General features: G+C 39.0%; 1 protein-coding gene across 25 annotated transcripts in view; it reads right to left on the minus strand.

The window, feature by feature from the left end:
- cacna1a (calcium voltage-gated channel subunit alpha1 A) overlaps positions 1-26,635 on the minus strand; it is a 194,316-nt gene that overhangs the window by 27,665 nt on the left and 140,016 nt on the right. For 13 of the 25 annotated variants that reach the window (XM_023959252.1, XM_023959258.1, XM_023959275.1 and 10 more), the window contains 12 exons: positions 26,474-26,584; positions 26,107-26,190; positions 20,005-20,121; positions 19,652-19,717; positions 17,413-17,510; positions 17,141-17,294; positions 16,892-17,019; positions 16,236-16,332; positions 7,192-7,297; positions 6,771-6,878; positions 3,373-3,476; positions 1,764-1,784 (listed from right to left, as the gene is read on the minus strand). In XM_023959252.1, coding sequence (XP_023815020.1) covers positions 1,764-1,784; positions 3,373-3,476; positions 6,771-6,878; positions 7,192-7,297; positions 16,236-16,332; positions 16,892-17,019; positions 17,141-17,294; positions 17,413-17,510; positions 19,652-19,717; positions 20,005-20,121; positions 26,107-26,190; positions 26,474-26,584 — 1,194 coding nt within the window. Of the gene's footprint in view, positions 1-1,763; positions 1,785-3,372; positions 3,477-6,770; positions 6,879-7,191; positions 7,298-12,821; positions 12,919-16,235; positions 16,333-16,891; positions 17,020-17,140; positions 17,295-17,412; positions 17,511-19,651; positions 19,718-20,004; positions 20,122-26,106; positions 26,191-26,473; positions 26,585-26,635 lie in introns of all 25 variants that reach the window. The other 12 variants (XM_023959289.1, XM_023959311.1, XM_023959272.1 and 9 more) reach the window with 6 other exon arrangements.

Consider the following 26,635-nt stretch of genomic DNA (forward strand, 5'->3'; position numbering starts at 1 on the left):
TGAAGTGTTAAGGCAATCAACTACTATCATCTGATTCTGTAATGAAGAAAAAAGGTTTCAAACTGGACAAGCAGGGCAGGGCTTCTTCTTTATTTTCTTTTTTTATTGTTTCCTAGCGCTTGTCTGCCACCTACAGTTGGAAGAGGCTTACTGCAAAGTGTCCAACCGATGCAAATTTCGCTAATCTAGCATCAGGCTTTTGCTTTTCATAGCTCTATTCCAATCTATGAAAGACTTAATGTCATAGAATTTGTGCTAGGGACAAAAATTAATTTCTCCTCCATGATCAATTTTCAAATGGTTGGCACTTCTGTGAATTAAAAGGGACGACATCTGAGCCAAATTTTGACCAGATTTAACTTTCAACGGTTACACATTTTGTACGTAGACCCCGAAAACGGTTGTAGAAACTTGCATAGTGCCGACTGAATGCAAGAGTTTTGAACGCAGAAGTCCGAAACATGTATTTATGGGCTTTTACATAGACTTTTTATTAAAATTGGTTGCTTAAACGCACGGTATTGAACGTAGCTTTAAAGAGTTGAAGTGGAATAAAATATCATCATCATCATCATCATCATCAAAATGTTTGCAAATTTTTCATGGGGGAGTTCTACTGCTCATCCTACAAATGCATGTTTCTTACAGATGTTCTTTTAAGAAAAAAGACACACAGGTTTTTCCACAGCACTGTCTCAACAAAAAATAATTCAAAAGCAGAAAGGTTTGTTGTGAGAAAAGTTCTGCCTCTGACTAATTCATGGAACTGAATAATGGAGACTTAACATTTGAACAAAACATTAACCCCTACTGAAAACACTGTCTAATAGAGAACGCTTTAGCAGTGGCTTCAGTAAGATTGTTTTTTTATTTTTTTCACATGAGTTCATGTATGCTTCGATTCCCCTAAAATGACAGAAACCTCCACTCAACATCCCCCCAGCAACCATCACAAACTGATGTATGATCACAGACATGATGGATTTAACCGGTTTGGCAAAAATCAACCTGGTCAAAGTCGTATCCCCTCCTGGAGGGACAAACGGAGTTCATGGCAGGGACAGGGATGCAACAGAGATGTGAACAAAGGACTTCACACATTACACTCGAAGACAATGAAATTGCAATAGACTGTCAAACTGCAGACAAAAGGAAGACAAGGAAAATCTTGGAGGCACAACAAAGATCAAAGAAGACAATTATAATTTGTCGTGAGCAACACATGGGATCGAAGTGGATGAAGAAAGGAGAGACATGCTTATCCGGCGAGGCGTATAAGAAAGAATCCACCCTTCAATAAGATTGTGTCTTTATTGTTTTTTTTTTTGTTTACTTTATTTTGTGGTAGAGAAATCCCTTACTAACAAAACTGTCAGTAATTGGTTTATTTTTCTACAAGATCAATTTTAATACTACTTTCACTTTAACAATATCTTCCTCATTTCTTCTCAAATTCTTTTATCAAATAATAATATTTTATGTTGCATGTAAGCAGTTTTCAGCTAGATTTTTTTTTTGGCGGATTCCTCCTTTAAAATATGCAGAATGGAAACAGAAACTCAAAATGTGAGGTGAGATTCAGAGCCAGGAAGAGCAGGCAGATGCACACGAAATACATGTGCTCTGCTGATGTTGAGGAAGCTTGTGTTGAACTGTCTATGCAGTTCAGTCACACAGGTTGCATTGTAGAACACACCAAGAAACACTGCACACTTATTATTTTTTTGTTTTTGTTTTACCAATATAAAGCGGGACAGACATACCCTCCATTCTCCAAAGCCCTCCTTTGTTGAGCAAAATGAAAAATCACACATCTGAAATCAGTCAAACCTCTTTTTTTAAGAGCAGATTTTCATTTATGGTGTTACACTAGGAGCTACCAGAAGAGTGGAGAGATGTGTCCCCAAATATTCACTTGGAGGGAGCGAGTGCATCTCAGAAACATTCATTAACAGTGGGAGAGGAGCACTGACAATCAACAAAAGGTGAGGCAATGTGGTATCATCGTAGAAAATGAGAACAGTAGTAACCCCCTAGGTAAACTGTCACAGCACCTAACCCTCATCAACAAATTCACACAGCTCAGGGATCTGCAACCTGAGGCTACTAACTACTTAGTTAGCATTGGTTGAATTTACAGTCACTGGCCACTTCATTAGGCATACCTGTTGAACTGCTCGTTAACGCTAATTTATAATCAGTGAATCATGTGGCAGCAAATCAATGCTTTTTGGCATGTAGTCATGGTCAAGACGGTCTGCAGTTCAAACCGAGCATCAGAATGGAGAAGAAAGGTGATTTAAGTGACTTTGAACGTGGCATGGTTTCTGGTGCCAGACGGGCTGGTCTGAGTATTTCAGAAACTTCTGAACCACTGGGATTTTCACCCACAACCATGCTTGGAGTTACAGAAAATGGTCAGAAAAAATATCCAGTGAGCGGCGGTTCTGTGGCTGGAAATGGCTTGTCAAAGGAAAATGGCCAGACTGGTTCTAGCTGATAGAAAGCAAAATTAACTCAAATAACCACTGGTTACAACCGAGGAATGCAGGAGAGCATCTCTGAAAACACACCAGCTGAAGGCAGATGGGCTACAGCAGCAGAAGAAAAAACCAGGGCTGTGTCCAAATTCAAGGGCTGCGCTCTCCCTGGGCTGCATTTGTAGGCTGCTTATCTCACAGCGCAGCAACAGGTGATGTCCAAATGCAATGACTTCTTTAAATCTAGTATTACAGCACAGCAAAGTGGACTCAAGACATAACAAGAGAAAATATGATTTTTGTCTTGCGTTTCTTAAAACTTTTATAGGAGTAGTTAGCTTCAGTAGAATGTGGATATCTTTTTTTTTTAAAAAGAAATCATACAAGCCTCAAAAGTCAAAAGCAATTTCACATTTAAAGAAATAGCCTTTCATCTCAATGTTTCTCCTTGTATTAAAAAAAATTTTTTTTCAAAAGGGCTAAATAAGACTTTTTGCCTCCTACTAGGTTTTAATCAGTGAGAAACAAGTCCAAATGGCTATTTGGGTATTAAAGGTTGCAGACCCTTGACTTGGAAGAAAAACAAAGGAAACTTCAAGCACTGGGACAGCCTGACATCGGGCTAGAAAAGTAATACTTAGATGGCTCTTAGCAAGCAAAGCATTAAGGAGTAGATAATCAAGGGGCATGCAAACAGTGCAAATGCTCGGAAATGTGAAGCTTCTAGCCTTTGTATGCTTAAAATTTATTTTCAAGCTATGATTGGAGGACAAAGGAGGAAAGCCCTTTAACGATAAAGAGGACTGTAGAAAAACATAAAACTTCCTCTGTTAGGGATTTCACTGGGATGGTGGGATGTGTGTGTGTTTGGGGGGGGGGGTGTACGGGATACCTGTTCCTCTCGCAGGGCCTGCAGCTTTTTCATCTTGCTCTGTCTGTAGTATTCCATGATCATCATGGCAGCGTAGATTTTGCCCACTGTCAAGTCTGTGGCTGCTGAAAAAATGACAAGTTACCCTGGAAGATTAGACCGGGGTGAGATGGAACCCTGCGCCGTGGGGGGAGTGGGAGTGGGGGACAATATACAAAACTCACAAAGTTGCATGCAGAGTACACCAGCAATGGTGGAGAATGCTTTAAAAACACTCAATTTGAGGGAAACGGTTTGGCTTTAACAGGGAGAAAACACAGTTAAATTAATATTTAATTCTTGTTGCAACACTGATTACTAATTTTGTCTTAGTTTACTCTAGATAACTTCACATAATTGTGATGAAGAAGAATATATAGATATAGTAAATAGAAATTATGTAAAGAGATTAGTTGACTTGTTAGCATGTTCTTTATACTTTGGTGTTATCTGAATCATATGTTGTGATTATATAAAAGAGTTGTTTCATGAAGCTAAAAAAGTACCAGTGTGTTGTTATAGTGGAGTGTGCATTTATTCTGTTTATCATTTTTATCCATTCCTTTATGATTTTCCCTTCAGGATGAAATGTCTGATGAAATTTGTTAAATAAGGGTGTATTCAGACTGGACACAATTGGTTTGCTTAAAGTGAACCAGAGTAAGTTTCCCCTAATAATCCAGAAAAAATTTAGAGTTTGGATACACCCAGGCATACCCTGATCCATGACCTGGAACTGCTGATGAGTTGGAAAAAAAAAATCACATATAGTTTTTTATGACATTATTATTATTATTATAAGAACATTGTTTTTGTTTCTATCCAAATAGGGATTGTAAGGGGACTCTCACCACCACTGGGGTACAAACAGATACATCAACACAACACTGTACAGTTGTCAACACAGTTGAGCTTGTAGTCTTTTCACAGGCAGATGCACATTTTGTGCATAAGATTTGCATTTTTTCTATTGGTCTATCAATATTGTTGTTTACGTTGAGGATTATATAACCATTTCATAAAGAAACAGACACCCCACACATGTCAAGGAACCAGGAGCTCAATCTTTTTCTAAAAACTCTGGACAGATTTTTCCAGAGTTTGGATGGAAAACAGACTTCTAAAAAGTCAGAAAAATATTGAGCTATGTTCTGACGGTGTATGTCAAATAAGTGCCTTATGGCTACAAATCCTCTAACTTTAAATGATCTTACAGGATACCTATTAATGTTTAAATACAAAGTGCATTTATCTCAATGTCTGCCATGTATTTAGCCAAACCTTTTAAAGTTACTGTTAAACATGCATTACTACATAACCTATTTTGGCACAGTTATGCACCAGGATAGAAATGTGGACTGAAACTTTTAAAAATCATTTCATAATAACACCCTTTTAAACTTATCAACTCATATCAAGCATATATATTTATTTCTGCTTGTTAGATATTCCTGTAGTGAAAAGACTTCTATAGAGGATCGTCTATAGTAAGCACCCCCTGATACCAGTGAGGATTGGGTGGGTATAAAACTCAGTATTGTGCATTGGTGGAAGTGTGCTACTGTGGAAACTGACAATGATCTTGTAAATCAATGTGGATTGTTATGAATTAAGATATTAATAAAGTAAGATACATCTTTCAACCCATAAGAACCCAGACAACTTCTTTCAGAAAAATTAAATAATGTAGAATACAAAAAAAAGTGGACTACTAAACATTTCTAATATTTTTCTGTTACACTGATGTCACCATGGGTTCTTATGGGTTAATAACGTGTTTTTCCACACTAAAAGGCGCACTCAAAAGCCTTACTTTAAAAAACAACAACAAAAAACAGCAGTGCGCCTTAGATGTATGGATTAATTCTGGTTATAGGCCTATTTACTGATGTTGAAACGATTTTGAGAGGTACAGTGCGTCTGTCCAAAAGTCCGTCTGTGTTTTTTACAAAATGCAAACAAGGTTGGATGTTATTTAAAAACGCTAACAGGGTTAATGTGTAGTAGTGTCAGACTGTGTTTCTTTTAGATGTAACCAACAAGTTTGTTAGAATAGTCACATTTTTGTGGTATTAGTCTGTTATCTGTTATTATGTGTTGCAAACAAGGTTGCGAGTTACAGGTATAGTCAACACGCTAGCATGGCTAACGTGTAGCATGTTATGAGCAAGATTTAGAGTTACTGTGAATGCGTTAATAAAGTCTGACTGACTGAAAGACTTATCTTTGACTTTTTTGTCTCGCCTAATGCACCTTATAGTTCAGTACACCTTAAAGAAGACATCATTTCCAACATATACCATCCATTGACAGTGCGCCTTAAAATGTAGTTCGCACTATAGTGTGGAAAATATGGTAATTGATGGCCATAAAGCCTTTAGTTAAAGTTAAAGTCTTATAAGTATGGCAATGTGGGAAATTTGTTTCCCCATCCCCTGGGGAAGTGATAAACTGCAGACACAGCCAAACTCGAAAACCATTCGGTGATTTAACCCCTCAGTCTAACCCCTTAATGCTGGGTGTCAAGTAGGGAGGCATTGGGTCCCATTTTTAGAGTCTTTGGGTATGTCTCAGCAATGGATTTGAACTCACAATCTTCCAGTTTGAGGGAAGTCACTTTAACTTTTTTTTCAGCCCATGTGCAATGTGAAAGATAGTTTTGGAGAAAATTTGTTTTACCCCTTAGTCCTATTTTTTAAAATATCATTTGGCCGTTTTGCAGTTCATAAAGAACTACTAGGTGGCTTGCAACACAAACAGATTAAACAATCTTATTGCCTGGCTTTAAACATGTTTCACACCTGTGGTTAAAATCTAGATCAACAGCAAATATCATAGAAGTTGTGAACATCAGTTTACTCTATTGATAACAATATACTGATTCAATGTGCGTTCAATGGCCATGCATTTTATACGCGCGTTTACATAAACTTTTTATTGCAAGTGGCCACTTGAATACACATTACCAAGGACGCTGTGAATTGTAAGCCCAATTTGTTTGCCCAATTTAGAACAGCATGGGTTTCAGTTACATCCTATTTAAAATCGGAATACCTGCCAAGATTATGCACAGACTTGGTTCACAAAATTCTAGGGATCTGTCTCGACTCCAACTTCCATGGTTTATATTGAAATTAGAGACAAGTTAGAACTCTGGGTGGTTCAACAGTTGAAGTGTGTGCAAAGAGAGATGGGTTATCTCTGAAATAAAGTGTTTGAAGGATGAATGTCTTACTAAATGTCCATTTTTATGTGCACGCTGATCAGGAGGTGCAAAGCAGTAAACAACACCATTTGGTAGAAGCTGTCCTCTTGGTGGATTGGTGATTGGACACACATATACAACTATACCAAATCTTAACTGTTCCCCTGTAACTTACCCTTGTGTGGGGTAACAAGCAGGTCCAGTGTCTTCTGGGATAGATTTGGCCAGATAGCCATCATCTCTTTTCTTAGCTCTGCATCCATTTGGTGCTTGTCTGCACCGCCTGGGTATTCCGTGACCCCATGAATTCAGACACACATGGATCAATCATTTGAACATGTACAGATCATATACACATCCAACCCAGAGCCAATGAGAGAGAGAGAGAGACCAGTGACAAAAATCCCCCCAAAAAAGTTTTATCCATTCACACGTAGTCACATTTAGCCAAAACAAACAAGAAACATGTTAGTGTCTTGTTGGATTATTTGTTCCACATAATTTAGACGCAGGAAAAAATAAAATACACTAAGACAACTTTTTACATTAGGTTAGGTTAATTGGGGTTAAAGGAGAATGAATAATTCTTATCGTACCCTTGGCAATTTTTATATCCAGAGCTGTCCGGATCAGAGCCATGAGGGTGGAGTTAAAATGCACCGTGTTGTCATCGGCAACAGGTAGGTCCATACGCAGTAGTCTCTATAAAGAACCAGTCAGGTTGAGAGGATGAGAACATATGGCCTCTTTTATGAGGCACGTACCCTGATCTTTTGGAAATGGGAAAAGGTAAGGGGGGAGGGGCTGGGGTTGAGAGAGCTCCATAGACAACAGCCAGTTAAAGTCCGTCCAGATTCTGGACTACTTTGTTTATTTGATTGTAGATTTGATTTTAGCCAGAACGTGGTGAATATGAGCTCCAGGTATAATAGGCAGTTGTGTGTTCAGTATGCAGTTGTACTTGTTATACGCGTTTGCAAAGTGTGCGTGTTTGCTCGAATGGGTAAGTGTCAGTGTCTCCTACTTTTCCAGTGATACTCTACCAGACAGCACAGCTAACCAATGCTACAAAGCAACTGTGAGAGCTGAGAACGACAAGTAAGAACAATCAGAGCCACAACGGCATCTGACCCAACCTGTGCCCATGTTCCCTGCATGTGTGAATGCATGTACGCATTTACACATCTTTGCTGTTACACACATATACATGTATATAAATATTTGGCAATCCACATACACCCGCCCCATCCCCCACCACAACATCCCTCCTTTTCCACTAACACACAATTTTCACAGACTGCAATCAAGAGCTCTTAATTGAAGTCCTTGCAAGACAAAAATAGATTGACTTGAAAAAGAATAACAGTATCACTGGGGATATTCTGATTTCTTTCAGGAGACAGCTGCAGTTATATTTGGCAAAGGCACCTGCTATTGAGCTCCCCCTACCTGTTAGGAGGTTCCCTGTTTTCAGATGTCTATAACAGGTAAAACAGATGGAGGAACCACTAGATAGGATGAAGCAAACCATGCCTATCTTGTCTAGTTGAAATCCATCAGGTTTACCTACGAACATGAGCGTTGGGCTCTCACGATTGCAAGCACGGCATGAGGTTGAGATAGTGTACATGCTGGTGTGTTCCTGAGAGTGTGCGAGTGTCTGGCATGCCCAAAGCCAAGTGTGAGGCGGCCAAGGGCATCAGCCAACATTCACAGCGCTTGTCAGGCAGGCTCTGTGTCGACCAAAGCCATGCAACAAATATTGCATGCAACATGACACAACACCCCTGAGAAAAATCCCACAAATGCAGACCAAGCATGCAGCATGCCTTTACTTCACTCCGAATGTCTAAGCCCCAAAGTTTCCCATTTATTCAGTCCATTACTCCACAACTTCCCTCAAAACCCACTTTTACAATACAGGCAACTGTGCATCCGTGCAATGAGAGTATCTGCAATTCAGCTGGATTGACTTTTCTTGATTGACACAAGCGTCTTTTGGTGGTCTCTATGTTTTAAGATTCTCGATTCCTGAAATGGCCAATTTGAACAGCAGTTAAAGTACTTTATTTTAGGTAGAGATCTCTCTCAATGCCAAACGGGTGCAGGGTCTTAGGTGAGTGTCAGAGTTCAAAAGGATTTGAGCTGTGGCACTGCCTGAAAGAAGAAAAACAAATCATAAAGAATATAAAACAGAGATAATCCTTTTGTTTTCTCTTTTTTGTGTTCATTTTTGGACAACCAGGCTTTGTGGTTATAGTATTGAAGGATAAAGAGTAAGGGGAGGAGGGGTCTTTGATGAGAGATGCATAGTAAGGCTAAACTATATAAACCTGAGCTCAGTCATGGGATGTAGTTACAGATAAAAGGGGAAGGGTGAAATGAGGAAGAAGAAGAGAAAGACAGTGAAAACACTAAAAAGAGAAAAAGAAAAAAGACAAGGAAAACCCAATCCTAGAGAGGTTTCCAGCAAGAACAGCTGTGTTTGTGCGTGGATTCAGAAAACAAAAAGGCTTAAAACTACAGAACATGACAAGAGATACGGACGAGGACTAAAAACAACACTGACAAAGTTTTAGGGTTCAGTTTAAGAGGGTGTGTAGCAACACATCAGAGACATTTCCTAACCAGTAATTCTGTGTTTTGAATACAGGTTTGTTGATTAAAAAAGTTTGCAACTATGTTTTTGTGTAAAAACGTGCTGTTTGATATGTTATCAGGGCTGAATTATGCAATGGGGGCTCCTGACAAGACGGTGTTGATAAAGAGGAAGAAACAGCAGAGAAGTGCAGTAGAGACAGATCAGGATTCAATGAAAGGAGGAATGAAGGAATGAAAACGCCCCCTGACTGCTGACAGACAAGCAGAGAGATGAAGAGAAAGGGTTGACAGAAAGACAGAAACTAATAAACTAAAGTAAAACCCAGAAAGGAACAATCGAAAAAGAAAGAGAGAAAACTACAACACTGACACCCAGATTCACTAAAACTTTCTCTGAAAGAATTTTCAGCTAGGTTTTAATCACATCTTGTGTGGTGAGCAATATAGATTTTTTTAGACATTGCAAAAGGTGGTCCTATTTAAGACATTAGATGACGATGTCAGCATCTTTAGAGATTAAAATAGACTTATGGTGTGTCTTACTAATATGCTATTAATGTACATTGGTTTAAAGGTCAAAGCCTAAATTACCAATTAACTTACCTTGTTTTAATTCTGCTAATTTCTTGATGACATTCTCAATACCACATGTCAAGACTGTTACATTTCAAGCAGGCCACAGCAGGTAAACAGCAGCAACGGCAGAGCTGCTTGAGTTTGCAGCCTAACAGTGAAACTAATATTTTTTTTCGTGCTACTCAGAAAGATTTTTTGAGTTTTCAAGGTGCTAAAAAGTAGGTTTTTGTAATTAAACAAATTAAAAGCATCTTCGCCATACTTGAAGGATATATTCACCAGGCAGCAGTGGATACAATTTCTTTATTTCACAATGAGAGATGTCACTACAACGCTTTTGTTTATTATAGTTTAGAGTTGTAAATAAAACTCATTTTGATGCTGTGAAGTCATATGTTTCAGATTTAATCCTTCAAACAACATGTAATGGCTGCTTTATGTTGCATGTCCCACTTCAAAGGCATTAAATGATTTCTATTCCCAGCATGGATGGACACTTTCTTTTGTTCTTAAGAGTCTTTCAATTAAGATAAGTGAATACTCTTTGAGTATTTTAAAACATTGTTCACCATCTCATAGACCGGCCTGTACGAGGCTGAAGTGGGAATCTGATTTTTGTTTTAGCTTCCAGTTTCTCTTAAGTTTTAAGGGGAACGTTTAACATCATTCTAATATCTGCAGCTGGTTGAAATTTTCTTTGTATAATAGCTTTTGTGTAGGAACCATTAAGATGTGACAAAACCTATAACTGTCAAAATAGAAGCTGAAAAATCCCACTTTTATGGTACAACGGGTAAATAAAGAAAAAGTCAATAAATAATCAATAAGTCAATAAAACTGGTATCTTCTTAACTAAAAGAAAAGTGACCATTTGAGCAACTGTATCATCAGCATCCTCAAAACATTAGACAGCCGGTTGCTAAATATTATGTAAGAAGTAATGGCTGACGAAGTGTGCATTCTTAGAATTTAATGTGGAAGCCTGAACCGTCCTTCCGAAGCGGATGGTTGCTTTCGCGAAGAACGTTCATTTTTGATAATGCACACTTCGAAGGCCATTAGCCCACTTATACCATGGTCAAATACAAAAAAATAAATAAATATTCAATCAGTTTTTAGTACTTCATTCTTGTCATTTGTTCCGTTTAGATCACTTTTTTTTTTTACAAAAAGTGGACTATTTGTTATGTTGTGCTGCGTGTTGTCATGGTAACATGACCAGAATTTATTTTTTAGGTGTGCATTATTACTGTGGATTATCACTTTTTAATCCACACCCAGCAGGCAATCAGAATCAAGTATTCACCAGGACCATGATTTAAGCATTAATATTATGGCATGTAAAAACAACTGTCACAATAAATCCGTATTTGGAGTAAAGACTCTTGGTTTTTATCTGTTAAATGCAGCTTTCTCTAAAGTCAAAGGTTCTGCTTCTGTTTCCTCACTTGCTCTTTTCTGAAGAAGAAACTATCCCAATCTTCTTATTCTTCTTTCACTTCCAGCTTCTCCCATCAGGGGTCGCCACAGTGAAACAACCCTCCTTGAGGACGAGTCACATGGTTAACTTGGCAATGTTTTATGCTGGATTCCCTTCCTGACGCGACCCTCTCAAACCAACTGGGCTTGGGACCGGCACAGCAGCAGAAAGGGAATAGGGAGCAGCCCGGAATCGAGCCCAGGTTTCACGGATGGAAGGTGCCGCAAACCAGCACGAGCTAAACCGGCCCCCTCTACGAAGAAACTATCCCAATACTTTTAGATTTTTGTTAACTTTGCTAGCTTAAGGCTATCAATTTGGTGGTCTGCACAGCAGCTTCAAAAAAGTAGCATATGTATTTCGACACGTGGCTGAGCAACAAGAATGAGTTGGATGTGTTGGAGAGAATCCAATAGTTTTCCAAAGTAAAACTTCCTTCAAAATCAGATTATAAATACCACAGAAAAAATATAGGTTGTATTCTTTTTCACTGTGGCCTGTCACTGACTGTCCCACAGACCAGATAGCTGTACGCTGCCTGGGGTTGGGAACCATGTTCGAACATACTAAATGAAGTTTTTACTGACAATATCCTTGAATCTGGATGGCAGTATGAAAGAAAAAAAACTAAAGTGAAAAGCAAGAAAAGTTAAAGCAAAGAGACAGCAAACACTGTAAAGCTTGACCAAAACCTGAATGATTGAGGGCTGAATGCCAGAAAAGGCAATAATGCTGGAGTTTCATTAAAAATATCAACAAAGTGACAGGGCTTTCTAATATATCATTTTTGTCAGTGATTGCATATGGAACAGAGGCATGTGTATGTGTGTGTGAGCTCTGTGATGTCATCCGCAGGAATAAGAGGCACAGAGGACTAAAGACAGAGATCCTCGCCAGTCCTTCTGTACCTGCATCGTTAGCACCTTGAAAGAGAATTCTATGATAAAACTAGAAGTTTTCTGTACGTAGAAAGCGAATTAAGTCAATTTTTTTGCTAAATACCATATGTACACTCATAAATAGTCCCACGAGACTGAATTCATAGAAAAGACACAACTAGTGAGTAAATCTTTGTAAATATTTTTGCAATATTTATCATGAATTAAGGAGGCCCAACTCATACAGTGTGCTGTTAAATGTGACATTCGACTTAAAAACTATGTCAGTAAATCTGTATATTGGTAGTGTAGTCCTGTCTGTGGCCTGACAGTGGTGGTCTGAGTCTACATGTGCGGACATGCATCCGTGCAGGTTGCAGAAGGACTGGCGAAGCTCCTGTGTTCCCTTACTTCTGCGGCAAGACACAGGGAAATAAAAGAGTACTGACTACCACTTCACTTCACGACAAAAGCCCATCCCTCCATCCCCGCGGTCGGAGAGAAAGAAGAGAAGACACCGCTCACCACCACCACAACCACCACTAACAGACAATGAAGAGAACACCACTGGGAGGGGGAAGAGGAGAGGTGTGGGAATGGGATTGGAAGGTGAAGAGGATAGGAGTGGTAGTAGAGGAAGAAGAGGTGATGTTTGAGGGAGGTGGAGGGGTAAGGTGGGGAGCGAGTCTACCTTATAGGCGACCCGGGCGGGACACCTCTTCCCGAGGCCTAGCGGCGGACACATGTGTCTTAGCATCTGATACATGTCTGTGTAAGTGATCCGGCCGCTGGTGTGGCCACACAACACACACCCAAACACACACACCCACGCACACATGTAAGCCACGTGCGCATTCAACATCCACAGGTCAACAGACATGACAAACAAAGACGGACGACGGAAAAATGGCAGAAATTAAACCAGTGACGGGACAGGGATAGGGAGGTGGGGCGGGGCAGACATACATAGGTGTGTTTGGGAGTCAAGACACAAGGAGAAAGAAAAACAAACCGACAAAGGAAAGAGGGGGGGGGGACAAATAAACAGAGGTTATTGTTTTGATACGTGGTTGCTGTGGTGAGAGAACAAGAGAACGGAAGAGAATGATAGAGAACGAGGGGGGGGGGGGGGTTGTCATGTAACCTCTTGTCTGGAATATCTTCACGGGGAGGAGACAGATTTGGGAGGGTCCAAATGTTTTTAGTTACTGATAACATACTGCTCTATGTGGTATGAGGGGAAATTGGGATATTGCTTTCTTGAGCCATCACTCAAATAAAACTATTATCGGGGCTATTGGTAGACAAAGAAGAGCACCATTGCCGACCGGATCACAGTGGTGAGTCAGTGGATCTTCTCTGAAGATGCTGTGTTTCCACCTGGAGCTCCTGCAAACAGCTGTGTGCCCAGATGTTCATGATCTGATGAAAACATTGTGAGCTGAGTAAGCCTGGCCACCCAGCTCACAAACTGATATGTAACAGAAATGCAAGCCTATTTTAGGTTTCATTTGTAGCTACTTATGATTTGGCACCACATCCAAGATTTCATTTCTAAAAGTTATTCCAAAAAGCATCTGGCAGCACAGTTATTAGTAGAGACCTGGTGGACACGACATCTCCTTTGTCCTAAACTCTCCTTGCCTGATTTTTTTTTTCTTTCCTTCTACACCAGAGGCAGAAACAGAGCAAGTTTGGTCAACTTCTTACATTCCTTTAGCTAGTTATTAAGATTCTCCATTCACAAGAGAGTCGTACATTTTAGTGTGCCAACATGCACCCGGCTAACGTCACAACAACATGCGGGAATAAGTGACAACAGGCTAAAATGAATTTTACAATTTACTCTGTTTTTTCAACCTTTTGCAACTCATATTGAAAAATACTCATTCTTAATACATGTGGAACATTACTAGAGTCTGTCCTACAACTAATGCTTAAAGGAAGAAAATAAGATTGAGTCTCAGTTCCATTAGCTCTACGTATTTGTGTAGCGCTAACCCATAGCTTTTAAATTAGGGGTACAACTCAAGATACACTCATTTGAGCAGCAGCAATTTATTTTAGGTACTAATATAACAGTAATTTTCGTTTATATAAGTTAAAAAATGTTACTCAACTCTAATTTAGCCCTTTAACATGAAAGATTTAGCTCCAGTGTTGGCATTCATTCGACTATTGTAACTCTGCAACCATTTACCAAATTAATAGAAATCCATCAGATTTTGAAGTTAAGAAAAAAAGCCTTGTGCTGATATGTAACACTTTATTTTACGAATGTGCGGCATTTCAGTGCAAAGCTGAAATGAAAATACACTTTTCTAAGCATCAGAATGAGGGTATTCACGTTAATTACGTATACAATCAAAGAGTTACAGTGTGTCAAAGTGTGTTTTTTAGGTGTTGTTGACAACATTTCTGGTGTTAAAAGCTGATGTTAGCAAATTCGACCACAAAAAATACTTTCTAAGATGAGTTATTGTCATTGTCTGTCATTGTAGATATGACAGTTTCTCCATTTTGCAGTTTTATCATTTTGTTTAGTACTCTTCATTTTGCAAATGTAAAGGTTTATGAGTCCCAAACAAGTGAATTCATTTGGAAAATGTGGGGGTTGGATCACTTGCAACTGAATCCTGAGTCCTGGTACGATGTGAATGCACATAGGCTTTAGAATGGACCAAAGAGCTTTAATAAACCAGAAAATAAGTGTCATAAATATTGCACATTTTTAGCAAGTATGGACTGTTAAGTCAATTGGATAAGAAAAGGTTTCATCTTCACTAATAGTGTAGTGAAATACAAGACTCTTTTCCATATATTATTCTATACTCTATTGATGGGCTGACAAAAATAGCAGGTTTTACCTTTATGATTACATCACCTCTTGTCTTGTCTTATTTGCTAAATTTCAACAGTCAGGAGGAGTGTACACTTATCACTTGAATGGGACTAATGGGCTCCTTACACAGGTTTGGGGGGGCTTAAAAAAAAGAAAAAATCTGTATGACGTGCCTGTGTCTCACCTACTTCATCCTCACGTGGTAACCCTAGTGCCATCCTAGGCACTTTAACATTGGGAGTTGGGTCATCTAGACCCACTAGGCAGTGCGCTGAACCTTTTTTCTTCAATGATTTGTGATCTTCACTGGTGTCCATGGATTACATGAAATCTTCTTCACCTTTATCCACCTTTGTCATGCTAGGGATAACACGTCAATGTAAGGGTGGGGTCATAGGATAGCACAAGGGTTAAGTGTTCGCAACAACCGGCAGCTAAGTAACTTTTCCTTTAGCACTATGTCTATTTCCTGAACCACTAATACCCTTATACATAAACCCACAACTAAAGGCTAGGGAGTAGTTAGGATTCACTCCAAGAGACAAATTAAAACAGCCTCTGCACAAAGTGGCCAGTACCATCCTTCTAAATGCATCATTCAGGGAGCTTAGAACACCTTATGCCAAACACTAGCAGATGATGAAAATGCTAAGCAAAGGAGCATCTGAGACAGGACGGCTCAATTAGGACCTTTAGGGTTTAGTGTGAAGGATAGTGATGTTCTGACCAAACCCTCTCTGCATTTGCCTCTGGATGGAAGAGAACAATCGTCCCTCACCCAAACCCCAAAAATGCACTGGGCCTGAGCATTTTCTGCCCAAGCAAAATTAGACGGCACCTAGCTCTACTGTTTTCTGTTAATCTGACTCAAACACATTATTGTCTATTTTCCAGCATTCATCAGAAGACAATAGCATATGCACCACTTCATGCTTCACACACCGCAATCAGTGTGTGCAAATGTGTGTGTCTATGTGTACATTTCTGCATTATTCCAAACATTCACATTTTCATGTCAGAATGCATTAAAAAAAAAATCTTCCATCAACCCAACCTCCCTGCCCCCAAAACATAAATTAATAGTGAAATGTGCTTGAAAACAGAGAATAATGCACACCCCAACAAAGAAACCAGACCGATGGAAATCAAAGGTTGAAGAAAATAATAATTTATCTTAAAAGTGATATAGAGAAACATTCATTCCAGTCTCTTAAAGGCGAGCAGGTTGCGTTTAGATTTGTGCTTTAGGAATTTGGTCCAAACCTTGCAGGCCACCCTATGTGGGCATTTCTTGCCAAGACCCAGAGGAGGCGAGATAACTCTCAATAAACTGTACATATCCTTATAATGTATGCGCCCGCTGTAAGAAAAATACAAGGAGGGGAGTTAGGTAAGGGGAGACAGAATAAAATAAAAAATAAAACAGAATATGAGTGAAAGAGGAAAAAAAAAGCGGAAAAGAAGTAGAGAAGTACAGAGAATTTAATAACAGAAAAAAGAATAACTATTCTTTTCTGCACAAAAACACAGACAACAAAGGAAAAAAAGGAAAGGAAGGTAATAAAGTACAAATTGTTCAGTCTAAGACAGAAAAAGAGAGTAAGATGAGAGGAAGTCTTTGCTCAGACACCCCAGCTCTGACTCCTATTTTGACATGAAGTAAAGCAGATCCTGTTTCATCAACACATTTCCCGGATGAGCTCTTTGCCCCGTTTGGGGACAGGAGAAAAGAGAATCAGTTAGGAGTTACCATTCATGCAGTGAAAGGGTTCACATATATGAGTCTTTAATCTAAAGTTTAGTCATTTTTATTTTAAATGACACGTTTGATCTCTGTTCACCTCCATTTTGGGTGTCTTGATATAAAATCTTGCAAATCCCCCCCCCAAAAAAAGCAGCTGTGTGAGCGTGCCACTTACCAGGCAGCAGGGTCGTACTCAGCCCATATCCTTACATACTCGTCTAGATGATGTGGCCCTAGGATGGACGAGTCTCTGGTCAGGTACTCGAAGTTGTCCATGATGACAGCCACAAACAGATTCAACATCTGATTGCAAACAAATGAAAAAAAGAATTTTCCTTGTCAAAGTGCAAAGCAGCTTTGCTTATTTGCATTTGAAGCTGCACACTCATTTGATGTGGAAATGTATTAGAGGGATTTTTCTTACCAAAAATGAGCACAGGAAGATAAAGGAGACAAAGTAGGTGTAGGCAAAGGTGCTGCCACATTCCTTTTTTCCTTCATTTCCCGATTCTGGATCGCATTTCTGTTCCCCCAGGCAAGCTAACATGATCTCATGCCACGCCTCTCCTGTAGCGCTCCTTCACAGAGAAGACAGAGGACATCAACGAATCAAAACTTTTACCCCACAATGCTGCAGAAATAAGGAAAAATTATGTTTCTTATATATGATTACTTCAAAGTTAAAGCAGGGGCTACCTGAAGAGCAGCATGAGGGCCATAATGAAGGTTCTGAAGTTATTGTGCTCACTGATGGCGCTCTCTTCTTCCTCGTCAAGAGCTATGTTTCCAAACAACTGCAGACACAGAAAAAAAACTCAGCATTTGCAAACCCCAATAGATAGTGGGATTTTGGCATGTCAGAGTGATACAAAAGAAATTCTGGGGACTTTTATGATCTCCTAAGAAATTGGAACACATAATGGAAAGTAGAGGGAATTTCATTTTTGGAAGCTTTTTTCTTCTTTGGTGAATTGACAAGAACAACATTTCTGTAGTACAAGGTGTTGTGGGTCTTAGGGTTTGACCAAGAATACCTCTCAGTCAATTGAGAATGGGATAAACAACAGATCAATGCATTTTGGAATTTGTCTGGGTGTTATTCTTAAACAAAATCTGTCAACTGATGCTCTCGCAGGACAGATCACAATTCTTAACTCTCAGAGGTTTTTTTGAATTTTGGCTTTGGTTCATCTCCCTTGTGACAAAGCGAATGCTCTTATTGTACAATGAAGCTTTCATCCAGGTTCTGTTGCTGCATGGCTGGTTGCTGTGTGCTCTGTAGTTGCGGCTCTTTCGCATCACCTGTTCACCCACGGCATTTGCGCTGTCAGTAAGGGGTAGTGCATGCACCTTATTAACAACTAGGGAGCGGTGTAAGGGCGCACATAACAGCATCATTTGTATTTCACAAGTGTGTGTAACTGACATTATCCTTACAAATACTTCACAATACACACCAATTGTACATTTCAGTTTCATGATGTTCCTTAAGGTGGCTGCACGAGACTCAAGGGAACTGCAAGACACACCGGCACCCCCTTTAAGCTGCAGTCCCTCTTCCTCCTCTGAACGACACTCCACAGGTCTGGGAACCCTAAAACCTGAGTCTTTTATGTAGATTTTCTTTAAATGTTAGATTCTTGAATAATATGATTTTTTTTTTGTGTTGTTCTGCTTTCTCCTTAAGACTGAGGGGCAAAACACGCCCCTAATTTGACTCACCAGTTCTTTGTAAAATAGAATTTTCTATTGCTTACAAGCAGTGATGGTGCAATGCAAAAACTGTTAGACCTCATTGTTACGCCTACAAGATCTAGCGGCTCTCAAAAGCCTGCTTGCCTTTTTAAATTGCTTACTGAAGGATGTCAAACACTGAACATCGTTTACGCACTGAATTAGAATGTTAAGACCCTATCTCTTTGTCTTGACTCAAAGTTTTTTACATTTTAATTTCCATCAGATGTGGCTCCTTTAAGATACGCTTAGAGGGATGGAAATAAAGCAGGATTTGATCCTCAGAGCTATGAGAAAATGCTATAAACCTGGTGATAAAAGTGATATGAAAATGTAAAGTTCATGTCAAAATTTTCTCAACCCATAAGAACCTGGACCCATTTTGTCTTAAAAATAAAATTATGTGTATTTGATCACAAACCAAGTGGACTACAGAATCAATTTCTGATAATTTTCTCTTACACTGATATCACCATGGTCTCTTTCTGGTTACAAAATAAGAGAAAATGCCCCAGTATCAGTACAAAAATGTATCTTTTCTCACAATATTCTGAGAATTAAGACTTTGTTGTGAACTGCAAAAACAGGCCCCAAAGAAATACAGCAAAACATTTTAAAGGGTCTATATCATGCAAAGTTAACCTTTTGAGCTTTTAAGTGTTGTATATTGTTAATTCCTCATGAAAACAAACAATCCCAAAGGTGTTTTGATCCATTTATGCATTTCTGAGTATTCCTCTAAAAATCTGCGCTCTGAGCACCAGCCCCTTTCAGTCCACAAAAACGAATGGGTTCTCACATTGTGACATACATAAGTGAGGAACAGCCCCTTCCAGGAAGACTCTGTGCTGCCAGCACCGCCCCCAGGCTAACACAAACACCCACTTTCTCCACATAACTAGCGGTGATGGGCAAAAATGCTTCCATTTAATATGCATAATTTGCACATCCATATTTGCAAAAGTTTGGATGTGTATTGGTTTTCGTAGGCGAAACGAGGCCGGCTCTAGGTTGACATCATGAAATGGGCAACAGCCACAAGGAGCGAAAGGCGATGCCTAACACATCGAGTCGTCTTACTTACTAGTCCACTTGGTTTGTGATCAAATACACATAATTTTATTTTTCAGAAAAAATGGGTCCAGGTTCTTATGGGTTAAGATTCAGTTTTTTGCAATAGTTTGTAAAGTATGATGCTTACCTGCATGCCAATGATGGCATAGATGAAGAACAACATGGCTATGAGTAGACACACGTATGGCAAAGCCTACAAAACCAAAGTTTAGTGTAGACATTATGAAAGGAACATTATAAAGCTTAAAACTAATAAAGTAAAAAACATACTGGTCAGTCTTAATGCAAACATTTACATAATTTCCTCTACAATAAAATATATGTTAGAAAAAAACTATTAAATGCCTTAAAACAATGTTTTTCTTGAAAAAGTCATCCCCCATTCTGGAGGATCTGAACATTAGAAATTGAATTATCTTAGAAATGTAGCACTTTTTTTCATTAATACTCCATTTATCACTGAGTCTGAGTTGGTGTTACCTTGAAAGACTGGACAAAAGTCCAGAGAAGGATGCGGATGGTCTCGCCCTGCCTTAAGAGCTTGATGAGGCGGGCCGCTCTGAACAGCCTCAGGAAACTTAGGTTGATGAAATTGTCCTGTGACACCAAAGTGAGAGTCGAGTCAGTTTTGGCGACACGATAGGTGGACATAATTTCCTTTACCGCAAAATAAATGAACTAGAAAAAACAACAAAAAATCAATCAACAGTGGACGGAGTAGAGGAAAAGAATAGGAAAAGAAGGAAAAAGGTTGCAGAATACAGTAAACACAAGGGATAAAGACAGAAGGAATGTTTTAAAGACAAAAACTGAAAATGATAACTCAAAGATCTTAAAGGTCATCATCCAATCTTGTACAAAAGAGATTTTTTTTTAAAACCAAATGCACTGATTGCTGGTGAGCAAGCGAGCACAGACAGGGACAGGAAGCATGGGGATGAGGATGGACTGGGAAAGGTGCAGGAATGGCAGGAAACTGGTTTTCAAACAAACTGGTCTACATGCGGACTTATGGGGGAAACTGGACATTTTGGAAAATCCGACTTAATCATTCTCATCATCAGTTGCATCAAAAGCATTGATATTATATTTCACAAAAAAGTGTCCCTGCTGTTATTGAAGGACTTGAAAGAAAACTTGCATTTTTCTTACAGCTACATGCAAAAAGTACCTGAAAATCTGTAAACAAAAAAACAAACAGATTTCCAAAATGTAAAAAGTCAAAGACAACCATGTAAAGGAATCCCACTAGTGTGATATATTAAAACTTTAAAGGAAACATTTTATCTTAACTCAAGCAATTGCTGTAGTTTACCCTTCAGGAAATAGATAACATTTTTTAAAAAGGACAAATTGTTGATTTTTTTTTTTTTTTTACAATTAAAAAAACAAACAGAAAAACCTGTAGAAGAAAAGTTTGTCTTAGAACTTTATACATATTTGGAGATCTTTGTTTTGCACCGAGCTCATATTAAACCTGGAATAAAAGAATGTCTTAAATAATGTTTGTGCGTGTAAAAACATTCAAGATTTCAATGAACCCTTGTATTGTGTTAAAAAGCATCTGGGAGAAATTTTGACTAAACACTTACAAAGAAAAAATAACAATTTAGAACCTCAAAACCTCATGTCATATCTAGTTTAAGTTAAACTCTACTGTATTCTGTTTATTTTCCCGTTTGACCATGTCTTTTCTAAATGCTTTTTTTATCTACATAAAATATGTTTTATTTAAAATAAATATATTTCTTACCTCAAATTTTTTAAACATAGTCATTTTTCAATCCCCAAACTGTCATAAAAAGACAAGAGGTTAAGAGAAAATCTGCTTGTATTTCTTATGGGTGTTTCCTTAACCATACATTTATTTTTAGACATGATTTTATAACCTAGGGACCAGCTTTTAGTCCTTCACTGTCACGGATGGTTTGAAAATGAACACATAAACACTGAAGGTAGATCAGAGTTGACATAAGTGATAATATTTCACAAAAGTGAACTCTTAAACTACATCCACACCAACCGCAACTCGCGTTCAAGCTGCCACTTTCAATGAAAAATCGATGTAAATGCCCTTAAACTCGTGTTTTGGGCTTCCGTGTTCAAAGCCCTCACGTGTACTCGTCACTTAGCAGGCTCTATGTACAAACCAGGTTTTCACTGAATGCGTGCTGAACGTTGGACCATTTTCGATTGGCTGATATGTGCTTGAAAACAGTGAGAAAAAAACTTCTCGCTTGTCCAGTGCTGGTCAAGTGTAAACACCATGGGCTGCGTTCATGAAATCCCGTACAGTGTTACCCCATTATTACGAAGGGGTTAGGGACCAGACACAACTGAATCCGCAAAAACAGAGAACCACCCCCCTCCCCCGCAGGCAAAGAATGTCTGTCACCGATCCTTACTCATCAAAAACCCTTCTGAAACATTTCTGATGCTTTGTAATATATTTATTAAATAATATTGAAATATTGCTCAAAATAAAGATTTTTTTTTTTATTCAGAGCAATAGACTGTACCGTAGCGTACTTTATAATGCACATTAGGACTGTCACTCTGTCTCTTTGTGCCTTAAAACCAGGAGCCTGTGCTTTCTCCTTCATCAGTTTAGCGTGAGAATGGCATCATCTTCCAGAAGAGGCCGGTTTTATCCATCTGGATGATAATTATTCTCCCTGATAATCTTCTTCTGTGTATCAGGATATTTTCCGGCCACTTCTGAGTCAGCTGATGCCTTTCCTCCATAGAGTGGTACAAACTTGGGTTATAGTGATTCCGTAACCAGTGGAAATAGCTGTGAAATCTTCCTTAGCTGCCGGCAAGGAAGCCAAAAGCCCAGCATGCTCTTCATCTCTGCTCCATTCCTCCCCACAGCATCTCCTTCAGACACAAAAGTCTAAAACAAGCATCTTGTGTTGTGAATTTTTTAGATGAACCGAAAGAACTGAAAAATATCTGCAAATACGTGAAACCGCGAATATTGAAATGTAAATAAGCGGGGAAACACTGTATATTCTTGAGCCTGCAACACATGCCTGGTGTGAATGTAGCATGAGTCTCATGCACCCATATGGGGGTTTGATGGGTGCTTCAGGTTTTTTGGTTGTCCGGGCCCTTGGAGAGCCATAGAGACAAGCGGATGCATCTTAGATGCATCTTGCAGTTTCTTTGAAGCTTGCGTGGCGACCTTAAAGGATCTCATAAAAATGGAACCTACTTTTGTTTTGGGTGTGGTAAGTGTATCGTGAAGTATTTGTAACAACAATTAAAGTTGCACACTCTTAAGAGGTACGGATAATGGTAAACAGCGTTTTTCTACCTTCCTCGAAGGCCCAAGCGCTTTACAGTCATAGTCCCATTCACCCATTCACACACACATTCACACAGCGATGGCGGCTCCACTGCTGAACACTGGCACCAACCTTCCACCAGAGACAAGGTGGGGTTCAGTGTCTTGGCCTAGGATACTTCGATGCATGGGCCGGCAAGGACGGAAAAAAACCTGCAATCTTCCGATCGGAGGATGACCGCTCTTCCACTGCACCACGTCCGTCGTAATGGTGGTGTCATAGGGTACTAACAATCTAATTGTTAGTAAGGCGCTAGTACTGGTTCCTTACTGACCACGCAAAAATATTTCTCTCACATGCATGTGATACGAAATTGCCTGAAGGACGCCCACAGAAACTATACTCTGATTCAAATTTCCGAAATTCCAACAGTCAGGCCGCATGCAACATGCAAAGAACATGCACTTTTCACTTTAATAGCACTAGCGGGCTATTTGCACAGTACGGAGGATTTAGGGGGGGATGGTAAAAATACAAAATCTGTGTGATGTGCCTGCGTCTCACCTATTTTACTCTTACTTACCTGTAGGTTTTGCTTAAGTGTTCAGTATCACCTCTTGGCCACTGCATGCTCGTAGCAAAAAATGTACACGAACATCTTTACTCTAGGGGCACACCTAACTGTCTATGACTTTGATGTTTTGTGTGGGCCACCTGCGTGCGCTGTACAAGTTTGCTCATTTTTTGCCAACATTACCGTAGGTTTAGTCAAGAGTCTTATATATTGTAAATTTCCTCATGGTTGACATAAATCTTGCCTGTAATCAGACAACTTAGATAAGCCTCACAGATAACCAAAAAAAAAATTGCAAGTTTGGTCACAAGAGAATTCCACATTTTAGTTTGTTTTCCTTGGTGTGTGGGTGATGGTTGTTATATTATGAGTATGTGTAGGGGCGTGTGTTACCTTGTTATCACCATCACTGGTTTACCCCTCGACTTTTTAGACCATTTAACTATAATGTGGAGAAATCCAATATAAAGTCCTGGGTCGGTTTAGAGCTTAGACATAATCGAAGAATGGTTACGGTTAAGGCTAGACATTGATAGGAGTTGGTTGGGGTATGGGGTTAGGGTTGGTGCTACGCTGTAATAATTTGACCGACAACGAAATACAAAAGTTTTTAACTTTTGTCTTTTAACTGTGTTGTTTGAGCAGCAACAAAACAGATGTTACCCTCTTGGTTTTGATAAAAGGGGACATCTCTTTTGTCATAAACTTCTCTGTCTGAAGATTCAGCATCATGAATGCTTGAACATGAGTTCTAACACAATAAAAGGGTCATTTGGGAATATAATTATTTCATCCTGAAAATAATTATAACTGAAAGGTCACATCCAAAAAGTGCATGCAATTTGGGCAAAGGCTGGACAGAAAGGAGTGGGTGAGGTGAAGATATGAAACAGCGGACCGCATGGCCAATGAGGATGCAGCAGGAAGCTTTGAGAGATAAATTACAAACCAACCAGATTCTACATGTGCGAAGATGTAGAGGGATGGATGGAGGAGGAGTTTTATTGATATATTTTTTAGGTTGGAGGTAAAGGGTTAAAGACATTTTTTAGGAGCAGGCGACGTTTTTTGTTTGTGTGTTTCATTTGGGGTTAGGATCATGGGGCCAAACACACACCGTCACCACCATTTTCATCATCATCACAGCACCACCACCACATGTCATGGCGCAGCACGGATGGGGAACAAGATGGAATTCATAGTGCATTTCGATTGGATGTATTTTTTTAGAAGGTGGAGGGAATGGGAGGGAGAGAGATTTAAAAGAAAGCATGTAAAGAGATAGAAGAGGAAGACCCAATCAATACAAACATCATCAAACGGGCAGAGACAAACAACATCACAACAGGTAACAGTGCATTCAGCCCCTCTTTGATTCCAGCTCCAGTACATTGCATCCCTCACTTTAATTCAACAAAGAGAAGAAAATCAAATCACAAACTTTTACACACTATTCAGAAGTCTGAGCAACAGGTTAAAGCTTTCCTTAAGCTACGTTCTCACTGAATGTGATTCATGGATTGGGGGATCGATTTTCTGCGTGAAGTGGAGGAGAATCCGTCTGTTCTCCTGAAATCTATGATATTTTTCTTCTTTGTATCGAGACAAAAATAATCTTGTAGTTTTATTTTACATTTTTTTTCCTCCTCGTACTATTGCGGGACACCTAGTCATCAAACTGGGTCACAGAGAGACGGAAGTTCAGCTGAAAGTGGCCATTATTCAGAGGCAGCATCTGTAGATGGTGAATCTCACCTTACAAGAAGAGTCTCTGCGTGATCTCATGAACCCAGACATGGTCACATGTTTACCTATGCCTTTGTAGAGCTCTTATTTAATTGTTCTTAAATATATATATACAATGATTCAGTTAAGAAACAATAACACTGTTTGTATGAAATAATCTTGTTTTTAGTGCAAAGAGTCTTTGACTCTCCTGCAAACACAACAAAACTTTAGAAATGAGTATATTTCAGTTAGGCCCAATCAGAAAAAACTGATGCAAGTGTAGGAAGCAGACAGCAAAGAGAGGCTGTGATTAGTTAAGAATTCCACCAAAGCGTTGGTCCGCTAAATTACACTTTGAAATAATTCATTTAAAACATAAAACAATGAGAGAATTACAGCTAACACAACTATTCGCTTGTTCCTGCCTAAAATAATTGAACTGAACTCAATCAAAGCAGTTATTTTCTGATGACCCACCTGCCCCTACAGGGCCTCCACTTCTACCTTTGGAGACTGTTCATTTAGTAAACCCCATTAAGCAAAATGATCTTTTTATGTCAGTAAATTCCTTCAATCTAATTTCTCCAACTGTGTTCCACTGAACTGGAATCTCTTCATTGATTCTGACCTGAATCATGTAAAAATGCAATGACACTATCTACATGAACATTTCCATTTCTCTTCTTTGTTGATTCCTGGTATACATAATAGCAAAGTACAAAAACAATCTTTTACACATGGTTATAGTTTTCATTTTCATGAATGTTTTACACACAAAACCCTAGACAAAGATAATTTAAGGAGAAAAAAAAGATAGTCACTAGGGTTAAATCTCTTTCCTTATGCTCTTAATTGAGAAAACTGCAATTACTTTTTTAATAAATTGAGACTCAAATTTATAAAATGATGCTTCAAATGTTTATAACAGAGCATTTTTTCTTTTTTGTTTTGTTAGCAGCGAACACATTTTTGGGTTAAAACAGAACTTACCCAAAACTCTGTTACTAATATGTCAGTAATGCTCCCAATGACAGACACAAAATCAAAAACGTTCCAGGCGTCTCTGAAGTAATTCTGAAAGAGGCAAGAGCAAGACATGTCTGATGAGACACAGTTGCATCCTTTGAAAACTGAAACTAGAGGGCAGCAGTGAGAGGTTTTGCTCCTCTGTAACCATGGAGATACTTTAAAGGAAGGCTCAGCAACACTTTATGCTCAGGGTTTTTTAGGGACAAGAGGAGAACATGCTCTAGATCTGTCTACTAAAATATCCTGCCTTTTGAATAACTGCTAATGTTTTTTTGGTTTGTTTGCATTCTTAACTGTGAGAGGTATGTTTTGTGTGAGCTGTTCTTACCAGAGGGCCAAAAGCAATGACTTTAAGGACAGACTCCATAAAGAAAAAGATGGTAAATACAATGTTCAGATACTTGAGGACATTGTCATATGTTGCAGATGCACCTTCAAACTGCAGAGACAAAACAAGAAGACACAAAAAATGTAAAAAAAATAAACGTTT

The sequence above is a fragment of the Oryzias latipes genome, chromosome 1 (assembly GCF_002234675.1).
Source record: "Oryzias latipes chromosome 1, ASM223467v1".
In the NCBI taxonomy this organism is placed as follows: domain Eukaryota; kingdom Metazoa; phylum Chordata; class Actinopteri; order Beloniformes; family Adrianichthyidae; genus Oryzias; species Oryzias latipes.